The 22,308-nt window shown below is 39.6% G+C and overlaps 1 protein-coding gene across 1 annotated transcript; it reads left to right on the top strand.

Annotated features, from left to right (window-relative positions):
• Nucleotides 1-109: 109 nt before the first annotated feature.
• MCM4 (minichromosome maintenance complex component 4) lies at nt 110-22,249 on the top strand. Its single transcript, XM_060775278.2, has 16 exons — nt 110-330; nt 1,705-1,869; nt 2,236-2,396; nt 5,285-5,386; nt 6,956-7,051; nt 7,149-7,244; nt 8,843-8,981; nt 10,643-10,863; nt 12,254-12,374; nt 12,776-13,035; nt 14,037-14,402; nt 17,368-17,495; nt 17,817-18,024; nt 18,305-18,533; nt 18,739-18,872; nt 20,442-22,249. The coding sequence occupies exons 1-16, from the start codon at nt 246-248 to the stop codon at nt 20,532-20,534; spliced, it is 2,604 nt and encodes an 867-aa protein (XP_060631261.2). The 5' UTR covers nt 110-245; the 3' UTR covers nt 20,535-22,249.
• The last annotated feature ends 59 nt before the right edge of the window (nt 22,250-22,308 follow it).

Below are 22,308 nucleotides of genomic sequence, written 5' to 3'. Positions count from 1 at the left end.
TTCTTAAAAATATATAGGAAAAGCAAGATATCCTCCTCCCTATTTCCCTGGACGATTGGTTCCTCCCTCACTGGGATTGGCTAGAGAAGCCCGCGAAAGCTTGAGATCACGTGACCCTTTTGGCGCGTATATTTCTCTCCCCTGTATTCCTACCGTTCTACTCGGGAGGTGTGTTGTTGGCGGGAAAGCGGGCGCTTGTTTATCTGTTCTCCTCGCTTGGCCTTAGCCTTTTCTTAGCGTCTGCTATGTCCTCGCCGGCATCTACTCCCAGCCGCCGCCGCGGCAGCAAACGACAGAGGTCCGATCCGCCCGAGAATGGCGCGGCCAATCGTAAGTCACTCCTCTTTATTTTGCAGATGAGGGAGAATCATAGACCTCATGGGCCATCCAGTTCAACAACCTGCCAAGAAGCAGTAAAATCGCATTCAAAACACCCCCGACAGATGGCCATCCAGCCTCTGCTTAAAAGCCTCCAAAGAAGTAGTCTCCACCACACTCCGGGGCAGAGCGTTCCACTGCTGAACAGCTCTCAGGAAGTTCTAGGAGATGTAGTTAGGAGATGTAGTTTTAGATGGGATTTGCATGGATGCTTTCAATGATTGTAATTCCCATATGTCCCTCATATGTCTTGCTTTGCCTGCAAAAATGCTGGTGTTTGGAGAAAGAGCAGCCACAGGGAGGTGAATTACTCTCAAGGGTGAACTGGCTAGATAGTACTCCTTAATTTCTCAGCCACTTGAAGTCTGTGCTTGAATCAGAAAAGCAGTTAAAGCTGACCCAGTTAAGTGCTCAGGGTCAGAGACATGAAAGATCATAATTGTGCCATTGTTAGTCACCACCTGTTTGTTAGTCACCACCTAGAGAGCCAATGAAAATCTGTATTAGCCAACTGAGACCAGTGGGATAATTAATTTCTGTACACCAATGAGAATGTGTGTTCGACTTTCTGCAAAAGTGATAAAATGCCTTGCAACCCCATTTTGAGGGTGCAGTAGCTCTTTCATGCGACATGTCACCTATTGCTTGGCTCGCAATAAACAGCTTCTATGGTTGGAATCCAACTTGTGGCATACTTTCCTTTACACTGCCCTCTTGAGCTTGGGGGACTCCTGACATCGTGCAAAGTGCTGGAGTGCTGGTGAGCCATTGCCCCTACACTAATGTTCAGGTGGAATCTCCTTTCCTGTATTTTGGACCTATTCCAATGTGCCCTGGTCTCCAGGGCAGCAGAAAACAAGTCTGCTTCTTCCTCCCTATGACCTCCCCTCTCATATTTATACATGCCATCATGTCTCTTCTTCCTTCTTCAGCCTTCTCTTCTGCAGGCTAAACATGCCCAGCTTTTTAAGCCGTTCCTCATAGAGCTTGTTCTTCAGACCCTTGATCATTCTAGTTGCCCTACTCTGGACACATTCCAGGTTGTTAATATCTCAGATCAGCCGAGTGAGGAATCTTGAGCCAGAATGTCTCATCTTGGGTACCTCTCTTGTTTACAAGCACAGGGTTATAATCACATTGTGGCTGTAGCTAGAGTTAGGTTGTTTTTGTCTCACAAAATGAGAAAGCATAACAAAAAATGAGCTAAGGTGCATATTTGTGCAGTTGTATAACCTATTATTGAAAAACAAAGTTTAAACACCTTTAAATTTGAAATATACCCAACATTCTAAGTCGAATTATCTCTCAACCCTCATCTTCTTGCAGCACTTTCTGATGATGTACAATCCCCTGCATCACAGCGACGTCGCCCAGATGATTCCGCATCCACAGGAGAGTTGCAGCCAATGCCGACTTCTCCTCCAATTGACACACAAAGTCCAAATGTTCAAGATACTTTGTTTTCCAGTCCTCCACAATTCCAAAATTCAGGTATCTTTGACTTGAGATGTATCAAATATTTGTAACTGTTTGAAATAGTATTTCATTCTGGATTTTGGGGAAGAGCAAGTATGCTGGTTCCTGCAGCTTGTGGATTTCGAAAGTAACCTTTCATAATTCTATGAAATCTATGTCAGGACCGAATTAAGGGGTCATCTAGTGATTGTTGGACTGCTTTTCTTCCAGCATTTTTCACCTTTTGCTAAGGCTGCTGGGAGTTGCAATCGAACACTTTGAGAATTAAACATTTGCTGTGCTAGTTTTTTGTTGATTACTTCCTTGCCTTTGGAAGTGGTAGAGAGGTAATCCTTTGCTAAAACAAAGCATTTTGAACAAATCATACTTTCTTTGCCACAGTTCCAATGGACTTTGATGTTAGTTCACCACTGACTTATGGCACACCCAGCTCTAGAGTGGAAGGAACCCCAAGGAGTGGTGTACGTGGGACTCCAATTCGACAGAGGGCTGATCTTGGCTCTGTACGCAAAGCCAGGCAGGTGGATCTTCATTCTGATGTGGTAAGTATTCAATAATTTATAGGCAGCCTAAGCTAACTAACCATCCATTCAAGGATTCTGAGCATGGGATTGCAACCTTTTTAAAAAATGTCTTTTTATTGTGACTTTATTTAGAAATACTAATCATTATTTTAATGGTTGAGAAATGTCTTTTGTACAGAAAATTTACAAGTTGCAGTGGGCCCTCATCACGGATGTTATGTTCCAGTGAAGTTCCACAAAGCAGGGACGCACCCTCACCTTCCCTCCTCACCCTCTTTACCTTCCTCTTCCTCCTCGTCACCGCCTGCCCCTCATGCCGCTGCTTGGGCCCTGCGACGCCTCCGCTGCTTCCTCAATTGTAGCGCCCAAGCAGCGGCAAGAGGCCCAGGCGGCAATGAGAAAGAGGAAGATAAAGAGGGCGAGGGGGCGGCTCTTCTTCCCTCTTTGCCCTTTTTACCTTCCTTTTCCTCCTCATTGCTGCCTGGGGCTCTTGCCATCGCTCGGGCCCCACAACGCCTCTGCTGCCTCCTCAATCGAGGGGCCCAAGTGTCGGCAAGAGGTCCAGGCGGCAACGAGGAAGAGAAGATAAAGAGGGTGAGGCGAGGGCTCCTTGCCCCGAGGGAAGAAGAAGCTTCAGCAAGAGGCCCAGGCAGCAACGAGGTGCCCCCCATTTCACTCCGTGCCTACTCACTACTTAAATTCTTGTTTTTTAAAAAAGTGAAACAGCAAGTCCACAATAAGTGAACTGCGAAGTAGCGAGGGACCCCTGTGTGTGTGTGTATACGGTGTGTGGACACAAACATGCATATTATGCTGAGCAATTGAAGATTAAGGAAAAATTGAAAATAAATGGGAAGAGGGAAAATGCTATTAAACTAATAGGTTTTGACTTAGTGAAGAAAGTAAAGGCATTATAATTTCTGATGAGAGCTCCTTGTTTCAAGAAAATTAAGGTTTGGAAGGTGATCAAGCAGGACTTAAAGAGATGGACAAAGGTTGTCATTATTAGGAAGATTTCAGCCACCTAGATCAGGGGTCCTCAAACTAAGGCCCGGGGGCCGGATACAGCCCTCCAAGGTCATTTACCCGGCCCTCACTCTGGGTCAACTTAAGTATGAAACTACTTGAAAGCACACCATAACAACAATCCTATCTCATCAGCCAAAAGCACACTTTCCATTGAAATACTAATAAATTTATATTTGTTAAAATTGTTCTTAATTTTAATTATTGTAATTTTTTAAAAAAAAATTTGCACTACAAATAAGGTATTTGCAATGTGCATAGGAATTCATTCATGTTTTTTTCAAATTATAATCCAGCCCGTCAACAGTTTGAGGGACTGTGACCTGGCCCTCTGTTTAAAAAGTTTGTGGACCCCTGATCTAGATTAACATTTTGCAAAAAAAAAAAAAAAATGACCTTTGATTTCTAATCTATCCCAGTAATGACAAAGTAGCAAGCCAATTGATGATTCACAAAGAGATTCAATGAACTTAATTTGGAAACAAAAAGAACAAACAAGAGTAAAGTTGAAAGACAAAAAGGAAAGAAGGCCAAAGGTTGCAAAAAATTCAGAATGTGTTATGAAGCCCGTTTCTGTCTTAATTTGAAAACATAGATAACCTGCAAAATTGAATTTACACTTTTTGAAGGACAGAACCTGAAATACAGATGACATGGAAATCTGTTATAAAAGAGCAAAAGCTAATGTGGAATTCAAAAGCACTATACCATATGTGCTGTGTCTGCTACTGGCTGCAACTCAGCTGCCAAATACTGACACTTTGTACTAGTTATACAGTTAAGAGTTAATATACATCTGTTCAGGGGAACAGAAATCACTAAGCTAAAAGTACAGATTAACTGTTTGTGCTTTTCTTTAATTTCTCAAAATTATTCACAGAAGTTGCAAGCTAGGTTAAGATGAAAAGGACACGCTTAATAAATATAACAACCCGGTTATGTCCCAAATACAACTATGGATCTCGGTGCAGGAGGTCTTCTGTAAGATTGTCAAATGAAAATTATGTATGATATAGATATGATTGAAAATTGAACACAGTCAAAGTGGATTTAAAGCTAATAGGAAATGTGTGAAGGCTTTCATTTACAGCAATATTGCCACTGAAAACTGCTTGAAAGTTATAAAAAGGGACAAAGAGCGATTTGATTTTTTTTTTTAAAAAAAATGAATGTTGATTCGTAGTCTATAAATTACTATTGCAAATAGATTCAGAAGAGGAACTGGTGAAATAATGCTTGTTTTCTGGTGCCTCACACCAGAAACAATTGGCAAAAATCTACAAAGGGGTGAAAAATAAATGTTGGAAGGGTGGAATACAATAATGATAATACTACCAGATGTGGTCATATAAAAAAGGGAAAAATATTGGAAATCAATACACAAGACACAGGCAGGCATTAAGAAAAATGAGTGCTCTTATTAGGTTTGATATAAGATAGGCACCTTAAAAGTCAACCGGAAGAGATAGTTTAACCTACTCTAATGGAAGCCATGTTTGTATATGCTCCAAGATGGAAGTATAAGAGAATGCCTTCAATTAGGGACTGGATATTGAAATTGTTTTGATTGGTTGAGATGGATACATTCACTATATTAATGAGAGAAAAATCACTTGCCAACTTTTTGAAAGATAGGGAGCCTCTCCAACTTATGCAAGACTGAAATGAAGCAGTCATAGTCACAGCTCTGGAGAAGCAATTGTTTATTTTTTTAAAACCACACATTGAAGTAGGATGTATATAAGGAAAACAAGTTAAATAACCAATAGATGCTAATGATGGAAAAGCTGGATAGCTAATATATTTAGCTTAATATCAATGTATGTAATGTTACTGTAACTATAGCTTAACATTTAAAAGTGATGTGTTCTTCCATTTAGCCTACAGGAGAGGATGCAATGGCAAGTGAGCAGTCTATTGGACAGAAGCTTGTGATTTGGGGCACAGATGTCAATGTCGCTTCATGCAAAGAAAAGTTCCAGGTGAGTGGATAGTGATGACTATACTTACTTTAGTCATAATCGTATAGGTTCAGTTTTGTTTTAAAGAATCATAGTTTGTAGTAGCGCCCTGCGTCGCTTTGGGGAGAAAGGGCAGGTTAAAAATGAAGTTTTATTATTAATATTAGTATGTATTTGAACCATTGCAAGATAATCAGTTTCTTCCAAGAACCCCTGGAATTGTGAGGCCACCACACGTTCCAGAACTTTGTCCAAAAAGGGGAGATTGGAAACTGGCCGAAAGTTGTTCAATTGATTGGGGTCCAGTGATGGTTTCTTCAACAGCGGTTTTATTACAGCTTCTTTTAAGCTGGCTGGAATCTTGCCTTCCTCTAAGGAGGCATTAATCACCACCTTCACCCACTCTGCCAAACCGCATCTGGCCTCCTTTACCAGCCAGGATGGGCAGGGGTCTAGGATGAATGTGGCTGCTCTTGCTTCTCCAAGGATCTTGTCTACATCCTCGAGCTGCACCAATTGAAATGAATCCATAAAAACTGGACAAGCAGGTGCTTGTGTTACATCATCAGAGACTGCGGTTAACATGGAGTCCAGGTCAAACTGTATCAGCGCAACTTTGTTCACAAAGAATGAAGCAAATGCTTCAGAGCGAGCTGCCGAGTGGTTAGGGATCCTGTCTTGTGGGGTGGGATTGAACAACCCTCTGACCACTCGAAACAGCTCCGTTGGATAGTTCCTTACAGATGTAATATTAGCCACAAAGAGGTTTTTTTGGGGGGGCGTCCATTGCCACAGTGTATACCTTTAGATATTTCTGATGCCCTTAACAGATGTGTGCTCCACTCGGAATGGCAGGATCCAAAGTTCTTTTTCACTTGAGCCATTATGACCTCATCCTCTTCTCCAACAGTCTGAGACCTCACAACCTCTGAGAATGCTTGCCATAGATGCAGGCGAAACGTCAGGAGAGAATGCCTCTAGAACATGGCCATACAGCCCGAAAAAACCTACAACAACCCAGCATAATTTATTATTTATTTACTACATTTGTATACCCTTTTCTCCTCCCTCCCCTGGGGTGGGGGTGGGACGGGACTCAAAGCACTTTCCAACATACAGTATATATGGCAAAATTCAATGCCTCATGTACATAAAACCCAACATACAATAAATATACAGCTATCAATTAAATCATAAAAACACAACAACATATAAACATTAAAACGTCAAGTTAAAAACAATATGTTATTTTAATAGTTAATGGTGCAATACACTTTATATTTTTGATACTTATGAGAGTTGCTTTTTATAAGATTTTGCTAAAGAGAAGAGGGATTCAGAACATTATTGTAAATTGAATGTAATCTTGAAAGGAAGGGAATTAGATTAGCCAAAGGAATAGAAAATGGGAACTCCCTAGAAGCTTCTCTCAATCCCAGGATAAATTTCTCTACTGTTTGTAGTTAATTATATTCAGTCATAATACTGTAAGGAGATTATATGAAGCCACTGGAAATAATGTTGTAACTACTTAATTCCCTTGGATGGGTTTCTACACTGAAAACTTGTTTTTTATTATGAAATTCTTAGAGGTTTCTTCAGCGTTTTATTGATCCAACAGCGTCAGAAGAAGAAAATATTGGACTGGACCTTAATGAGCCCCTGTATATGCAGAGGCTAGAGGAGGTATGTCATATCACTATTGCTTAGACTAGCTTGCAATTTAAGATTTAAATGATAGCTTTCAGCATTTTGCAGTGTTAATCTAATGCATTTTTTCCAGATAAATTTAATTGGAGAACCATTTCTGAATGTGAACTGTGACCATCTGAAGTCATTTGATGAAAATCTTTACAGACAGCTGATGTGCTATCCACAGGTAAGACACTTTTTCAACAAGTTCATCAATACAGTGTTAGCTTGATCTTAAAGTCAGTGATCCTAACTTTGATCTGTTGCTTAAAATATGCGCTAATGGTCAGATAGTAATTTAGAGAAAAGTAAGTGGTGCTACATTTTATTTCGGAATAAAAATAAATAAAATGTTAGTATTTTTAGAGAGAGTAAGAAGAAAAAATCCAATAATTAACAAAACTGGCTTCTGACAAGTTTCCGGGTTCAATTCAAGGTGCAGGTGATTACTTATAAAGCCCTATGAGCTTTGGGTCCAACCTATCTTCGTGACTGCATCTCTTTCCATAAACTGGTGTGGGCTCAGATCGAAAGGGTAGGCCCTCCTCTCGGTCCCACCACTGTCTCAAGCGTGGTTGGTGGCAATGAGAGAGAGGGCCTTCTCTGTAGTGACCCCCCAGCTCTGGAATCCCCTCCCAAAAGAGATTAGACTAGCCCCCACCCTTCAATCCTTCCATTCCAACCTGAAAACATGGGTGATCAGAAGGCCTTTGACCTTGAATAGGCTGAATGGGCCCATATGAAGCTGACACTTAGTACCTTGTGAATTGATGGCAGTTTGTTTTATCTACTGTTTTAAAATAGTATTATTTTGTTTTTATGCTACATTGTTGAGGGGTATTGTTATATTTTTATGTGCCTTGTTTTATACTTTTTTACCTGCTGTATGTTATATGTGCACCCTGGAGTACCTTGTGAGCTGCCCTTCGGGGAGAGGGTGGCAGGATATAAATAAAGTTTATTATTATTTGTTATTCATTTGTACAAAAAAAATATGCAGTACATGCTTCTATTTGGAAAACATGTCTGAAGTACCCTGAACAAGTATTTATTTATTTATGACATTTATATCCCACCCTGCTCGCCCAGAAGGGGACTCATGCCCAAACAACAATTAAAAGCTATTAAAAAACCATTTAAAACAACATTAAACAACATATGTAAACTTTAGGTGACAATTGTGCATATTCAATCATATTCAATCAGGGGTCAATTCTACCTGAGTTGCACAGATAATTATGCCAGGCTGAATGCTTGCTCCCAAATTCCCAAAGTAGAATTACCTTGGAGGGGGGAATTTTGTAATATTTCAGTATACATAATGAGGTATTTTGGGGATTGGACTACTTGAAAACAAAAGCCATTGATGTTGCATTTATTCCATATATATGAAATATTATGAATTTAATTACTTTCAGCTTGAAAGTATTTATTTACATAATATTTTTAATACTGGATTTAGGAATTCTGGATAAAGATGTTTAACCTGTACAATACAAGAGAGAATTTTGCAAGCCCCCCCCCCCCCAAAAGCGTAACCATTAGCATAGCAGGTATTTATTCCATCTAATAATTATAAATGTATAAAACTTTTTCTCTGCTTCACACAAATGTAGTAGCAAGCACAATAATTATGTGCTCATAATTATGACCTCACCCTCTGAGGATGCTTGCCATAGATGCAGGCGAAACGTCAGGAGAAATGCCTCTAGAACATGGCCATATAGCCCGAAAAAACCCACAAGAACTGAGACAATAATTATGGTTTATATCTCATTTGTCTAGGAAGTTATTCCCACATTTGATATGGCTGTTAATGAAATCTTCTTTGACCGTTACCCTGACTCAGTACTGGAACATCAAATTCAAGTTAGGCCATTCAATGCATTAAGGACCAGAAACATGAGGAGCTTAAACCCAGAAGGTAAGATATTTGGGATATAGCTGTGTAGATGTGAGGAGAAACATTGCTATACATTTTGCCCTTTAAAAATTTAGAGCAAGGGACATGATTTACATCTTCCTGCATTGTTTACTACGTTTCAAGAAATGGATTGATATCAAGAAAAGGTCATGGAAGTATATAACTCAGTTCTGTTACATTATTTACTATTTGATGACTTCAATAGACAAAGATGCAAGGAGACTTCTTTTAAAAAAAGATAACAAGTTTGTTTACTGATAACTTCATATATTTAAAGCTACAGGCACATTTCTTGTAAAGGTTAAGAAAACTTCAGTAACATTTCAGATAGTTTGTATCTATAACTTATAATCTTTAACAGTTTCTTCATAAACTATATTGCTTTATACAGCTCTCTTTAATAAGAGTTTACTTTCAAAGAAAATACAAGCCTCAAGACAAGTTTAGTAGCTCCTAACACTGCCTTCTGGACTCTGACAGACTTCTACACTCACTCAAGGCTCAACACTGACTTCTAACAGGCTTAAGGTTCAACTGATATCTCTAACTCATCCTGTTTAAAACTGAACATTCTAATCACATGACCTGCAGCTCCTCCCACTGCTTTAGGTATATAGAAATGAGGTAACTGGAAACCACATGTAATACATATACTTCAGGATATAAAACAACTTACTAATAAAACAGACAAACATCAAATCGAGGAGGCTTGAGAAGGTTGCTTCCTCCAACACTGAATATAGTTACTTTTTTAGAAAACAGTTACATATCAAATACACCAATTCAGATATATACATATGTATAAATCTGTAACAAACTGATCTTGAGTCCTACTTTTTCAAACTTTGCTACTGGGAGAAGTTTGTGAACATTAGTAAGCCTATATATGATTTTCTTAAGGGGGAAATTGCATATTTATTAACAAATCATTTCAACAGAAAACCAAGTTTTATATAAAGATACAAATGCATAGCAATATAACAGATCCTCAGGATGGCACAGAGAAGTAATCTGCCACAGCTGGGTTTTGTTCTCATGTGCCAACCTTACAAGGTAGGGCTATATTCTTGTTCCATTTCAACCAGCACTCTCCCCTTCTTGGTCAGTTTTTTAATTGCTGACCTTGGGACCTGGCATAGTTTTCCTTGTCTCTGCAGTTGACTTGATGTACTTACATTCATTGTGACTGATATAACAAGGATTGGATAAATTTATTGTAAGGTTTAAAGATGGAAAAAAGGAGGCAGTATAGACTAAGAATACGATGGAACACCTTTGGTGGCTACCAAACTAATCAAGGAGTGAGAGAAAATTAAGAATACTATGCCCAAGAAGACCATAGCTCAGAGTGTCACTGAGGCTGATAAAAAGGATGAATTAAGAGATAAAAATTGTATCCTCTAGCAAAGGTGAAGTAGGGTACACGGGGAAAATCGAATCAAATACACATAGTGAAATAATCGATGGCAGTATGAGTACAGAGACTAAACTAGTGAAGCAAAATGCCAAAAACAATGTTAAACCAAACCTGCATATGTGCAATAAGAAGGGAAAGGTAGTTCACATGAAAATGGTAGGAACTGTCACTTGAGTTCCTGTGTATTAGATAATACTAAAATGATTTGATTTCATAAATCTGTGTTCTTTGTTTGACATCATAGATATTGACCAGCTTATCACTATAAATGGTATGGTGATCAGAAGCTCACAGTTAATTCCAGAAATGCAAGAAGCTTTTTTCAAATGCCAAGTCTGTGGTTTTACAGCAAGAGTAGAAATTGATCGTGGCAGAATTGCTGAACCATCTGCATGCAAGAATTGTAACACCACACATAGTATGGCTTTGATTCATAATCGTTCCCTATTCTCAGATAAACAGATGGTATGTTAATCACTTTTTCACATTATATTTTTACATGTTGAATGTTCAACAGGAAACCATTATATATGTGGTCTGTAGAAGTATCAAAATATATTTCTGCATTATCAATGGATTCATAGCCAACGCTGCAAAGTAGAAAACGTACAAAACCTTTCCAATCTTGGCCACATGCTAATTTAGGGATATTCCTATATCTGAAAAGTTACTTTTGAACTCTAGATTATACTTTTCAAAAATACCATTTTTATGATGCTATCCTTTATTAATCTATGAATTGTTTATCTATGACTTGTTAAACTGTGTGTTTTATTATTCTATGAGAATATGATTTATTGTATTGTGTATTTGTTTGAGCACTATGTGTTTGCTGCAAACAGCAGTATTATTTTCCTACATTTAGAACAAATTCTACATGTAGACATGGAAGATGTTCTGCTTGTTTTTTCCATAATTCAAATGTCTCACATGCATTTTTTATTATGAGGGCAAGGCAGTGATTGTGTTTTTCTTTCCTGGTTTAAAAAAAGGTTTATCATAGGCCTAAATGAAATTTCCCACCATTCATCTTAGCTATTTTTACCAAAAAAAATGCAATGGACATATCGTATATATTCGAGTATTAGCCAAGGCACTTAATTTTACCACAAAAATCTGGGGAAATGTATTGACTTGTGTATAAGCCAAGGGTGGGAAATGCAGCAGTTCCTGGTAAATTTCAAAATAAAAAAATAGATACCAATAACATTACATCAATTGAGGTATCCGTAGGTTAAATGATTTTGAATATTTATATGAAACTAATTTAAAATAAGACTGTCCAACTCTGATTAAACCATTATTCTAACCTTCAATGTAAATGTGCTTATATATCCTTCCAATAATAATAGAGTAAACTAATAAATGTAATAATAGAGTAAAATAATAACTGCAATAATAGTAATCAATAGAGTAAATAATAAATGTAATAATAATAATAATAATAATAACAACAACAGAATAGATTAATAAATAATTTTTGATTTGAGTATAAGCCGAGGGGTGCTTTTTCAGCCTTAAAAGGGGATGAAAACTTGGCTTATGCTCGAGTATATACAGTACCTAGTACAATATCTAACAGGAATTTAGGAAAATATGTCTGTATGTACTGCTCAGTTGATTACTGTGGGACAATTACTGCTTGCTCAAATGAAAAGGATATCAGTGGGACCCCGCACTAGAATGTCTTATATTCTGAAGAACTATTTAGTGTGAGAATCAACATTATTAATATATTTCTGTCTTCCAAACAGTATCTCATTTGAAAAGGTTTCATCCAGTACATCTCCGAATTAGTTGATCTGATAAAAAAGAGGCATTGTTGTATTTGAACTAAGTGTTTGTCTTCTTTTAGATCAAACTGCAGGAGTCTCCAGATGATATGCCAGCTGGCCAGACACCGTACACAATTGTCCTTTTTGCTCACAATGATCTAGTGGATAAGGTGCAGCCTGGTGACAGAATAAATGTTACAGGTACGATTTGAGAAACAATTCTTACCCTTAATTATGTAAAAAAAAGAAAATCCTATATCTAATACTGTTTCTTTTCTAATAGTTTAGAAAGATGTGCAAGTTGGGTGAAATTAGAGAATTCCTGGTTTATACTTGCTTTTCTTTTTCTTCTTCTCTACAACCATATGCGTATACAAAGTGGGTAGTCCTTTCTATTTAAGATGGAAAAGTATGTGTAGATCTTTATAATATGCAACTATTTATTTAACAGTTCTGATAAATAAATTGATAATATTCCTCCTTTTTCCCCAGGTAGGGTGTCATGGCAGGTTGCAGTAGTTTAAAATGCACAAAAATTACTTTCAAATGAAACACAAGCCTCAACAGTTTCAAACTTCTATAATATTATTTTGTTTAAACAGGTATATACAGAGCAGTCCCTGTTCGTGTTATTCCAAGAATGAGCAGTGTAAGAGCCGTCTATAAGACCCACATTGATGTTATTCATTACTGCAAAACTGACTCAAAACGTTTGCATGGCATCGAAGAAGGAGCAGAACAGAAAATGTTTACAGAACAGCGTGAAAAAATGCTTCAAGAGCTTTCTAGAAAGCCTGATATTTATGATAGGCTTTCTTCAGCACTTGCTCCAAGTATTTACGAGCATGAAGATATTAAAAAAGTAAGTAGAATTTAAAATTATACGTGAAACTCCAGAACTGTATAGCCAATTGATGAAACTCATTAAGGCCTTTGTACACCTATGTTCACATATTTTGATAAAACCCATGGAAACATAATAATGAAATACTGGATAGCGGTACATTCATTAGCAGAAAAGCAAACCGACGCAAAATTAAAAGTCAGTCGTGTTGATGTCTGCAACACAGCAAGTATCTGTGGTTAAAAGAAAATGAATTTAAACATATTTATGGGCGAAAGAAAAGCGGAGGATGTGTCGTTATGGGCGGAATCAAAAGGCAGTGACAAAAAGGAAGAAAGTAAGTTGGGTAACATTAAGAAGACATAATAACATTAAAATGAATTAGTAATGGGAAAAAGCACTCAAAGTTCTGCAAATTCACAGAAAAGACTGCTAAAGCATTCTGACTAAGCAAGAGCCCTTCCACACAGCCCTATATCCCAGAATATCAAGGCAGAAAATAGCACATTATCTGCTTTGAACTGGATTATCTGAGTCCACACTGCCATATAACTCTCTTCAATGTGGATTTTATACAACCGTGTGGAAAGGGCCTCAAATAACCCAATTCAAAGCAGATATTGTGGAATTTTCTGCCTTGATGTGCTGGGTTTTATAGCTGTGTGGAAGGGCCCTAAGGAACTCAGTGTGAAGCAATCAAAGAGGTGGACAGAAAATCAAGAGACTGGAGGCCCAAAAGCTCATATAGAGCTGCAGGTATTTGCTGGTTGAAGAAGTGTAGGCTAGGGAAAATAACTGATGAAGAAAGGCAGGGATCCATTTGGAATTAACAGAATAGAATGTGGACTCCTGCCAGCTGAAGCAGCAGTTGGGTGGAACCCAGCAGTACTGGATTGCTCCTCCTCACAATAAGTCTAATATCTCAGTCTCTTAATTAGACATAAGTCATGCTTGTATATATTGATAATTGGGTTCACTATTTCCAAGATTAAGTTGGGTGTCAAAACTTGTTCTTGCAGGGCATTCTTCTTCAGCTGTTTGGAGGCTCAAGGAAAGATTTCAGCCACACTGGTCGAGGTAACTTCCGTGCTGAGGTCAACATTTTACTTTGTGGAGATCCTGGCACCAGTAAATCACAGTTGCTTCAGTATGTCTATAACCTGGTTCCAAGAGGCCAATATACATCTGGGAAAGGTTCCAGTGCTGTTGGTCTCACAGCCTACGTGATGAAGGATCCTGAAACAAGGCAGTTAGTATTACAGACTGGAGCCTTGGTCCTCAGTGACAATGGGATTTGCTGTATCGATGAGTTTGATAAAATGAATGAAAGCACAAGATCAGTTCTTCATGAAGTCATGGAACAACAAACACTGTCTATTGCTAAGGTGAGAAACTTCAAAATATTTGTAAGACATTAGTTAGTCTACTGCAGTCTAAAAGATGTTCCTTGATGTTTGTATCACTTGGTAAGACCGGCCCACTCACAAATGGGTAAATTCCCCTTGTGCAAAACCGACTAGGCAGTAGTTTGTATTCTTCATTGGTTTACACCAGGGGTCCCCAAACTTTTTGAACAGAGGGCCGGGTCGCAGTCCCGCAAACTGTTGGGGGGCCGGATTATAATTTGAAAAAAAACATGAATGAATTCCTATGCACTCTGCACATATACTATTTGCAGTGCAACCCCCCCCCCCCCAAATCAAAAAACAAAGACCCACACTTCTATATAAATAAAAATGTAATGTTCGTTTGTGGGATTAACAGAACTCAAAAACCACTGGACGAATTGACACCAATTTTAGACACAAGACACCTAACAACCCAATGTATGTCCTTCACACAAAAAATGATTTTGTCATTTGTGAGTTATAGTTGCTGGGATTTATAGTTCACCTACAATCAAAGAGTATTCTGAACCCCCACAACGATGGAATTGAACCAAACTTGGCACACATTTCTCCCATGACCAACTGAAAATAGTGGAAGGGTTTGGTGGGCAGTGTTCTTTGGTTTTGGAGTTGTACTTCACCTACATTCAGAGATCATTGTGGACACAAACAATGATGGATCGGGATCAAACTTGGCACAAATACCCAATATGCCCAAATGTGAACACAGGTGGAGTTTGGGGGAAAATAGAATCTTAACATTTGGGAGTTGCAGTTGCTGGGATTTATAGTTCACCTACAATCAAAGAGCATTCTGAACCCCATCTAAGGTGGAACTGAACCAAACTTGGCGCACAGTTCTCCCATGACCAACAGAAAATACTGGAAGGGTTTGGTGGGCAGTGTCCTTTGGTTTTGGAGTTGTAGTTCACCTGCCTCCATCAATTACTGTGGACTCAATGATCGATCTGGACCAAACTTGGCACTGATATTCCATATGCCCAAATGTGAACACTTGTGGAGTGTGGGGGAAATAGAATCTTGACGTTTGGGAGTTGTAGTTGCTGGGATTTATAGTTCACCTACAATCAAAGAGCATTCTGAACCCCATCTAAGGTGGAATTGAACCAAACTTGGCACACAGTTCTTCCATGACCAACAGAAAATACTGGAAGGGTTTGGTGGGCAGTGTCCTTTGGTTTTGGAATTGTAGTTTACCTGCCTCCTTGGAGACCAGAGCAGAGGGTTCCTGCAAAGCAGAGCAGAGGGTTCCTGCAAAGGCCGGAGCGGCGTCGGGTGGGCGTGGCCAGCGGCGTCGGGTGGGCGTGGCCAGCGGCGTCGGGTGGGCGTGGCCAGGGAACGCTGCTGTTCTCTGGCCATGCCCACCCGGCACCGCTGGCCACGCCCACCCGGCACCGCTCCGGCCTTTGCAGGAACCCTCTGCTTTGCTTTGCAGGAACGCTCTGCTCTGGTCTCCAAGGAGGCAGGTATACTACAAAAGGCTTCTCCCTCCCTCACGAGCAGAGCGGCCAGAGCAGAGAGTTCCCGCGATGGGCGGAGCGGCGCCGGGTGGGCAGGGCCAGGCCAGGCCTGCGGGTTGGAGAAATGCCCTCGGCGGGCCGCATACGGCCCACGGGCCGTAGTTTGGGGACCCCTGGTTTACACCATTAAGGCTGTTTCCTTTTCTGCCCTGCCAACCACATATAGCTAATCCTGTTCCCTGTCAGTCATTTTCATTTTAAACCAGCTTGGGTATCCGGCGTTGCATGGGTTATTAGAAGAAGTCATTTTTTAATTTTACAAAATGCATAAGGTTGTGGGTGTACTACAACTCACATCATGCCAGATTAACCCCTCTATCAATACCTTAAAGTTAGTCGTGTTTGGCAAATTTACACTAGATGCGTTATCAGTGGAGTTCAGAGTGCTCTTTGATTGCAGGTGAACTATACATCCCAGTACTTGCAATTAACAAATGTCAAGGCCAATTCCAACCCAAATCCAGTGCTCTCTGGATGTAGGTGAACTATAATTCCTATAAATCAGTGAATTGTCCTTCCCCCAAAGGCCTCCTGCATTATTTTGTTGGTCATGGGGGTTCTGTATGCTTAGGTTCAGGGACATTGTTGGTGGGATCCAGGGTGCTGTTTGATTGTAGGTGATCTATAAATCCCAGTACCTACAACAGCTATAAATCAAGGTGAATTTCTTCCAAACCTCTTCAGTATTTTTCTTTGGTCATGGGATTCTGTGCGCCAAATGTGGTCCAGTCCATTGTCAGTGGAGGACGGACGGACGGACACAGTGCTGTTACTTGATGCAGGTGAACTACAACTTCCATCATGTGGAGTCAATCCCCCAAACTCCTCCAGTTTTGTTTAGTTACTGATCAGTTCTGCTGTTTGTTGTGCAGACAGAGTTGAAAGGAGTAGGAAAGGGTTAAGGGAGAGGCAGTGGGCGGGATCACGCAAATTCCACACCAATGGAGAGAGTCGGAAACACGTAAAATCTAGGATGAAATTGTCCCCGGATGAAAGCATTCCTTGGGTGGTGGGCAATATGGTGTTTGGGAAGGACATTGGCAGGGGTTGGGCTTCATGTTTATGGTGCTTTCTATAACCTGAAATGTCATTGGAGGGAGGGCTTTTGGTGGCTCCTCAGCACAGTTAGTTAAAGCTGTTTGTTGAAGTGGGAGCCTGTCTGTGGAAGTGGGCACCCGAACCACATACACACATACATAGTAAAGGTAATGGTTTCTCCTGACATTAAGTCTAATTGTGCCCTACTTTGGAGGGTGGTGTTAATCTCCATCTTCTCAGGGGAAAGATGCTGAAGGGCTCACTCAGAAACGGATAATGTATACTGCTATTTATTGCTGCGGCCTACATATACACTGGCACGTAGTTTTCACTTGAATTAAATATTAAATCTTTTCTTGTATTTTTCAAATATTTTCTGATAGGCTGGAATAATTTGCCAATTGAATGCTCGCACCTCAATTCTTGCAGCTGCCAATCCAATAGAATCCCAGTGGAACCCAAAGAAAACAACAATTGAAAACATTCAGCTTCCCCACACCTTGTTATCTAGGTATACTTTACAAAATACTTAATTGCATTCTTTTCTATTTGCATTAAGCCTTTTCCCTCTTTCTAAGTATAATTAGTATATAATGTTGTAAAACCTTTTCACAGTCATCTAAAAAGTATTTAGAAAAGAATATTGGTAGTACTTATTGTCTATTTATATTTAAGGAAAGGTTTGTGAGCTCCCAGAGTTACTTCTGAAGTTTAAAAATAAAAATGTATTCCCTTTATTCCAAGCATCATTAAACTTCAGCCTACAAATTCACTAAATCCACAAGTTAATTGTTCCAGTGAAAGAGAATTAATTCTAAGTTTTTGAACGTAGATTTGACCTAATTTTCCTTATGCTGGATCCTCGAGATGAAGCATATGACAGACGTCTGGCTCACCACTTGGTTGCATTATATTATCAAACCGAAGAACAGTTGGAAGAGGAGTACATGGATATGACAGTTTTAAGAGATTATATTGCTTATGCTCGTACCTATGTCAATCCACGACTGAGTGAAGAAGCAAGTCAAGCTCTTATTGAGGTAAGGGAAAGTGAAATAATTTTAACTTTATGTATCATTTTAAAATGATATTAAAAGACCTCCAACTTTGTAGAGGAGAAAGGTACAGGGGTATTTAATAAGCCAATAAAATTATTATTTCTGATAGTCCAATTTATTAATAGTTCCACTTACATACCCATTTAAAGTATGCAGTTATCATTGAGACATCTAATTTGGGAATCCTTCAACATATTGATATATAAACATGTATACAAGCATGCAAATGTAATGCATGTAATTTCATTTTTCTCTATCCTAGGCATATGTTGATATGCGAAAGATTGGAAGTGGTAGAGGAATGGTTTCTGCCTATCCTCGGCAGCTGGAATCACTGATTCGTCTAGCAGAAGCTCATGCTAAAGTCCGTTTCTCTGCCAAGGTGGAAACAATAGATGTAGAGGAAGCAAAACGTCTTCATCGGGAGGCTCTAAAACAGTCTGCAACTGATCCAAGAACTGGGATTGTGGATATATCTATCCTGACTACAGGTCAATATGCAAAAGCTAACTTAATCTTGGTATTTCTCATATATGTGTTGCTCAAGTTATGGTCCATTTCAATCAGTGGAGAACAGGGTGATACAATGATCTATTAAAAGAGCTAGTTTGTAGCACTGGAATTTCTATAAATGCTATTCAATTAACTGATAATACTTGGGAAGAAGTATCATAGCCCTTCTATTTGTTTTTTAAGGAATGAGTGCCACTGCTCGAAAACGTAAGGAAGAGCTGGCTCAAGCTTTGAAGAAGCTTATTCAGTCTAAGGGCAAAACACCAGCTCTAAGATATCAACAGCTCTTTGACGATCTTCGTGCACAATCTGAAACTGTGAGTTTGACTATTCTACATCTAAAGCCTTTCATGCTGTATTTCTGCTATTCACTTGCATCTGGTATATTGGAAAAAAATCTTCAGCAGTAAGGATCCATCTTTTTATTGAAACTATAGCATTAATTGGGACAAGGCAAAGTAATAGTCTTGATTTGGAGGAGAAAGTCAATGATGTATGCTGAGAAATGCAATCTAACAACCTTTGGAAGGTGGTGTGATCCGTTGTCTAATAAGGTTTTATGTGACACTGAAAGGTAGCCGATTACAGTCGCCAAGTTACAAACAAGATAGGTTATATAGGTTTGTTTCTAAGTTGAATCTGTATGCATATTGGAACAGGAACAATTTTTCAGTGTAACCTTAGGCAAATAGGAAGAGATATCACCCCTGTGGTATTTGTTTTGCTGTCTGTGTTTGTGTTCAGAAGATTTCACCTCACTTTCTGTCCCTGTGATAATTGGATTTTGAAAAATGTGGCTTGTTGTGGAAATAAGGCTTGGTGAGAAAGCTTTAGCAGGAACACCTTTTCCCCATGAAAACTCTTTCAATAGTTAATTTTCCCTTCTTAGGGGTAGATTTAGATCCCTGTTCTTAAGTATGAGTCAGATATTTGTAACTTGAGGGCTGTCTGTGCTTTGTTTTTTGCCACATTTCTTTATATTCATCAGGATCCAGTGGTATGCTATTGCATTCCATTTCAAGAATCTATTAGTTTTCTTCCCTCTTGCCGTCCCCTCTTCACTCTAAAAACCTACTTTGCAGAGGCAAGAAACCATGTGGCACATGATTTCTTTAGGACTTACTATAATTTTGATTCGTAATTTGGCCAACAGAGGACTGCAATGGAATAGTGAGGGAAATAAAGCAACAATTCCTGTCATATATGCTACATAATCAAATTAGATCTTGGCCTATTTGAGGGAAAACCCCTCGATATTTACTAATTCTTGAAGAGAGTAACAACTATCAGGAACACTATTTACTTTGTATCAAAAGCATTGCATAAATTAGTATAAAACAGATAAAAATAGAAGGAGCACAAGCGGCTAAATATCTTTCTACCAAAAACGGGCAACAGCAATGGCATTGTTTATAGCCTCTAACAATTCTGCCACTGTACATGAGACAGGGCATAGTGGACAATCACACAGATGTGGAGTTGTCTCTTCTGCTCTACAGTCACACAAGGTGGAGGATTCTTTTAGGTAGTGCCATTTTGCCAGGTTGTCTTTTGATCTGCTACTCCGCTTCTAAGTCTGTTCAGGGACTTCCAAGTTGCCCATTCTTGGTTTGCCCCTGGAGGAAGATCCTCGTGGGGGGTCATCCATTGGGATTTCCTGGTTTAGCTGCCCAACACAATCCAATTGTCAGGGGTTTTTTTTTTACTGGTCTTGATCTGTTTATCACTAACCACAAGATTCTCAAGCACAATTAGAAAGTAAGTTTTATAGTGCTGGCTGTTGAGGATTTGTCATGGGAAACTGATTAGGTAAATGACATGTATATACTTTTGATTTGTCCTGTGTGGTGTTCCTTTTTTCACTTTATTTTTCTCTTTTCTTTAAGGCTGTCACTAAAGAAATGTTTGAAGAAGCACTTCATGCACTGGCTGATGACGACTTCTTGACTGTCACAGGGAAGACTGTTAGACTGCTCTAAATTCATACCTTTATAATCTTAGAGCTGTAAAATTATGCTTGCTATAATATTCCTCTACATTTGTAGGTCCAGCATAATTTGATTTGGTTATTTGTAGGTTTGTCATCACCCTTCCAAAGCCTCTGCCCTCCAACGTCCAAGGCAGATGCCTGCATGTTCACACAACAGCCTCGGGCTTCAGGAGCACCAGTAAACATCATCAAATACTTCTGAAGCCAACTGCTCTGTGGGCTTTGGGAAGCACTTGGCTAGAGTGATGACCACAGAGTCTACAATGGATGTGTGGAGACTGGGCCTTCCTACTCTGCTAGCCACAGCCACTGCCTTGGTCCCCAGTAGCCTCCTCCTCTTTCCTGCCTCACTCTCTGCCTCCTTCACTCCTTGTTTCTCTCCCCTGCAACCAAGCCACACAGCACAACAGAGACAGGGAATCCAGGAGAGTGTCTGGGGTGATGGGTGGGGATCACGATGGGTCCATGGGAAACAGGGCCTTTTTCCTCCCTCTTCTGCTATCCGCTGTTCCCCAGAGGACTGGCTCACCCTCCCTTCCTCCATGGCTTTCCTTTTCAATGATCATGCTTGCAAATAGCTTTCAGTAATTTGGTAATTTGTTACTATCTTGTCTCAATGAAGTATGGGATTGGATAATTCTGGAGTTGGGAGTGCATCAGATATCGGTTGCAGGGAAGAGAAGCAGGGAGGTCATACAAGGCCTCTGGGGGTCAAGACAGTAGTGACATGTCAGAGGAATGAGGAAAGAGGTCTGCTCATTGCATCATCTTTACTCTCCCCATCCAGTACCTCGGCCTCGCTCCTAGAATCCTCTCCCAAACATCTCTGTTTCAAGGGAGCACAGGCAGACTATGAGGGCCAAGGTGGGGGAAGAGGCTCCACTCCACACACACCCATTGCCTCGGCTGCCCTACCAAACTCCCTTTTCCTACTGTATCTGTCCTGCCATGTGCAGTACAGTTGTGGGAGAAAGCAAGCCACCTGGGAACCACTGTGTTAGCACATTGTCTCTCTTCCCTGGCAATTGGACGACTGAAAATATTCATGGATTTTCCACTTCAGCGGGAGTCTTCCACCTCTAATCCCCACAAATGTAGAGGGCCTAACTATAATTTGAAGATATTTGTTAAGTTGGATCAAAACCCACATTGAATTCTACTTTTATTCAGATTCTTTAGCACATAGAATTAAAACTTTATGCACACTTTCTTAGCAGGTTATATGGTGGCGGGGTAGGAAAAAAGTTTATTATTATTACATTTAAATATTATTTCATTAACAATTTAGTATGAACATGAAGAATTGTTTGCTATATTGTAGTGCTATATTTTTATGCTTTAGCAAATTGTTCATTATTCAATAAAGTACAGCTGCTAAGCTGGGTGTTAAGCATTTGGAAAACAAATATGCAAATAGAACTGTATTTTGGTGATTTAGGTCCTGCACAGGAAATGTCTGAAGTCTTGAGTCCAAAGCCAGTGCTTAACACCATTTTCTTGCATGGGAGATCTTTTATTCTTACTCATATTGTTTGGCAAATGAGAACCACCATATGCGTTCTAGATCCTTGCCCTTCCTGGCTTATTCAAACAGTCAGTGGGGATGAAGGTGGTAGTCAATGCCTGTTTACAGGGTAGGTCTGTGAGGAACGTGCTGAAAAAGCTAACCCTGAACCCCTCTGTAATAAATATTACTGCTCAGTGTCTAATCTTCCTTTTTCAGGTACAATATAGGGTTGCGTGATGACCTCTTAGTTCTAAGG

The sequence above is a fragment of the Anolis sagrei genome, chromosome 4 (assembly GCF_037176765.1).
Source record: "Anolis sagrei isolate rAnoSag1 chromosome 4, rAnoSag1.mat, whole genome shotgun sequence".
Classification (NCBI taxonomy): domain Eukaryota; kingdom Metazoa; phylum Chordata; class Lepidosauria; order Squamata; family Dactyloidae; genus Anolis; species Anolis sagrei.
Note: the sequence above shows the minus strand (reverse complement) of the source record. Positions and strands in the feature narration are given on the sequence as shown.

Bases quoted from the DNA above. Each gene is read 5' to 3' on its own strand.
- MCM4 (XM_060775278.2), top strand. From the start codon at position 246: ATGTCCTCGCCGGCATCTACTCCCAGCCGCCGCCGCGGCAGCAAACGA. The intron at 7,052-7,148 runs GTATGTCATATC...CATTTTTTCCAG, and splicing joins ATATGCAGAGGCTAGAGGAG to ATAAATTTAATTGGAGAACC. The intron at 18,025-18,304 runs GTAAGGGAAAGT...TCTCTATCCTAG, and splicing joins CAAGTCAAGCTCTTATTGAG to GCATATGTTGATATGCGAAA.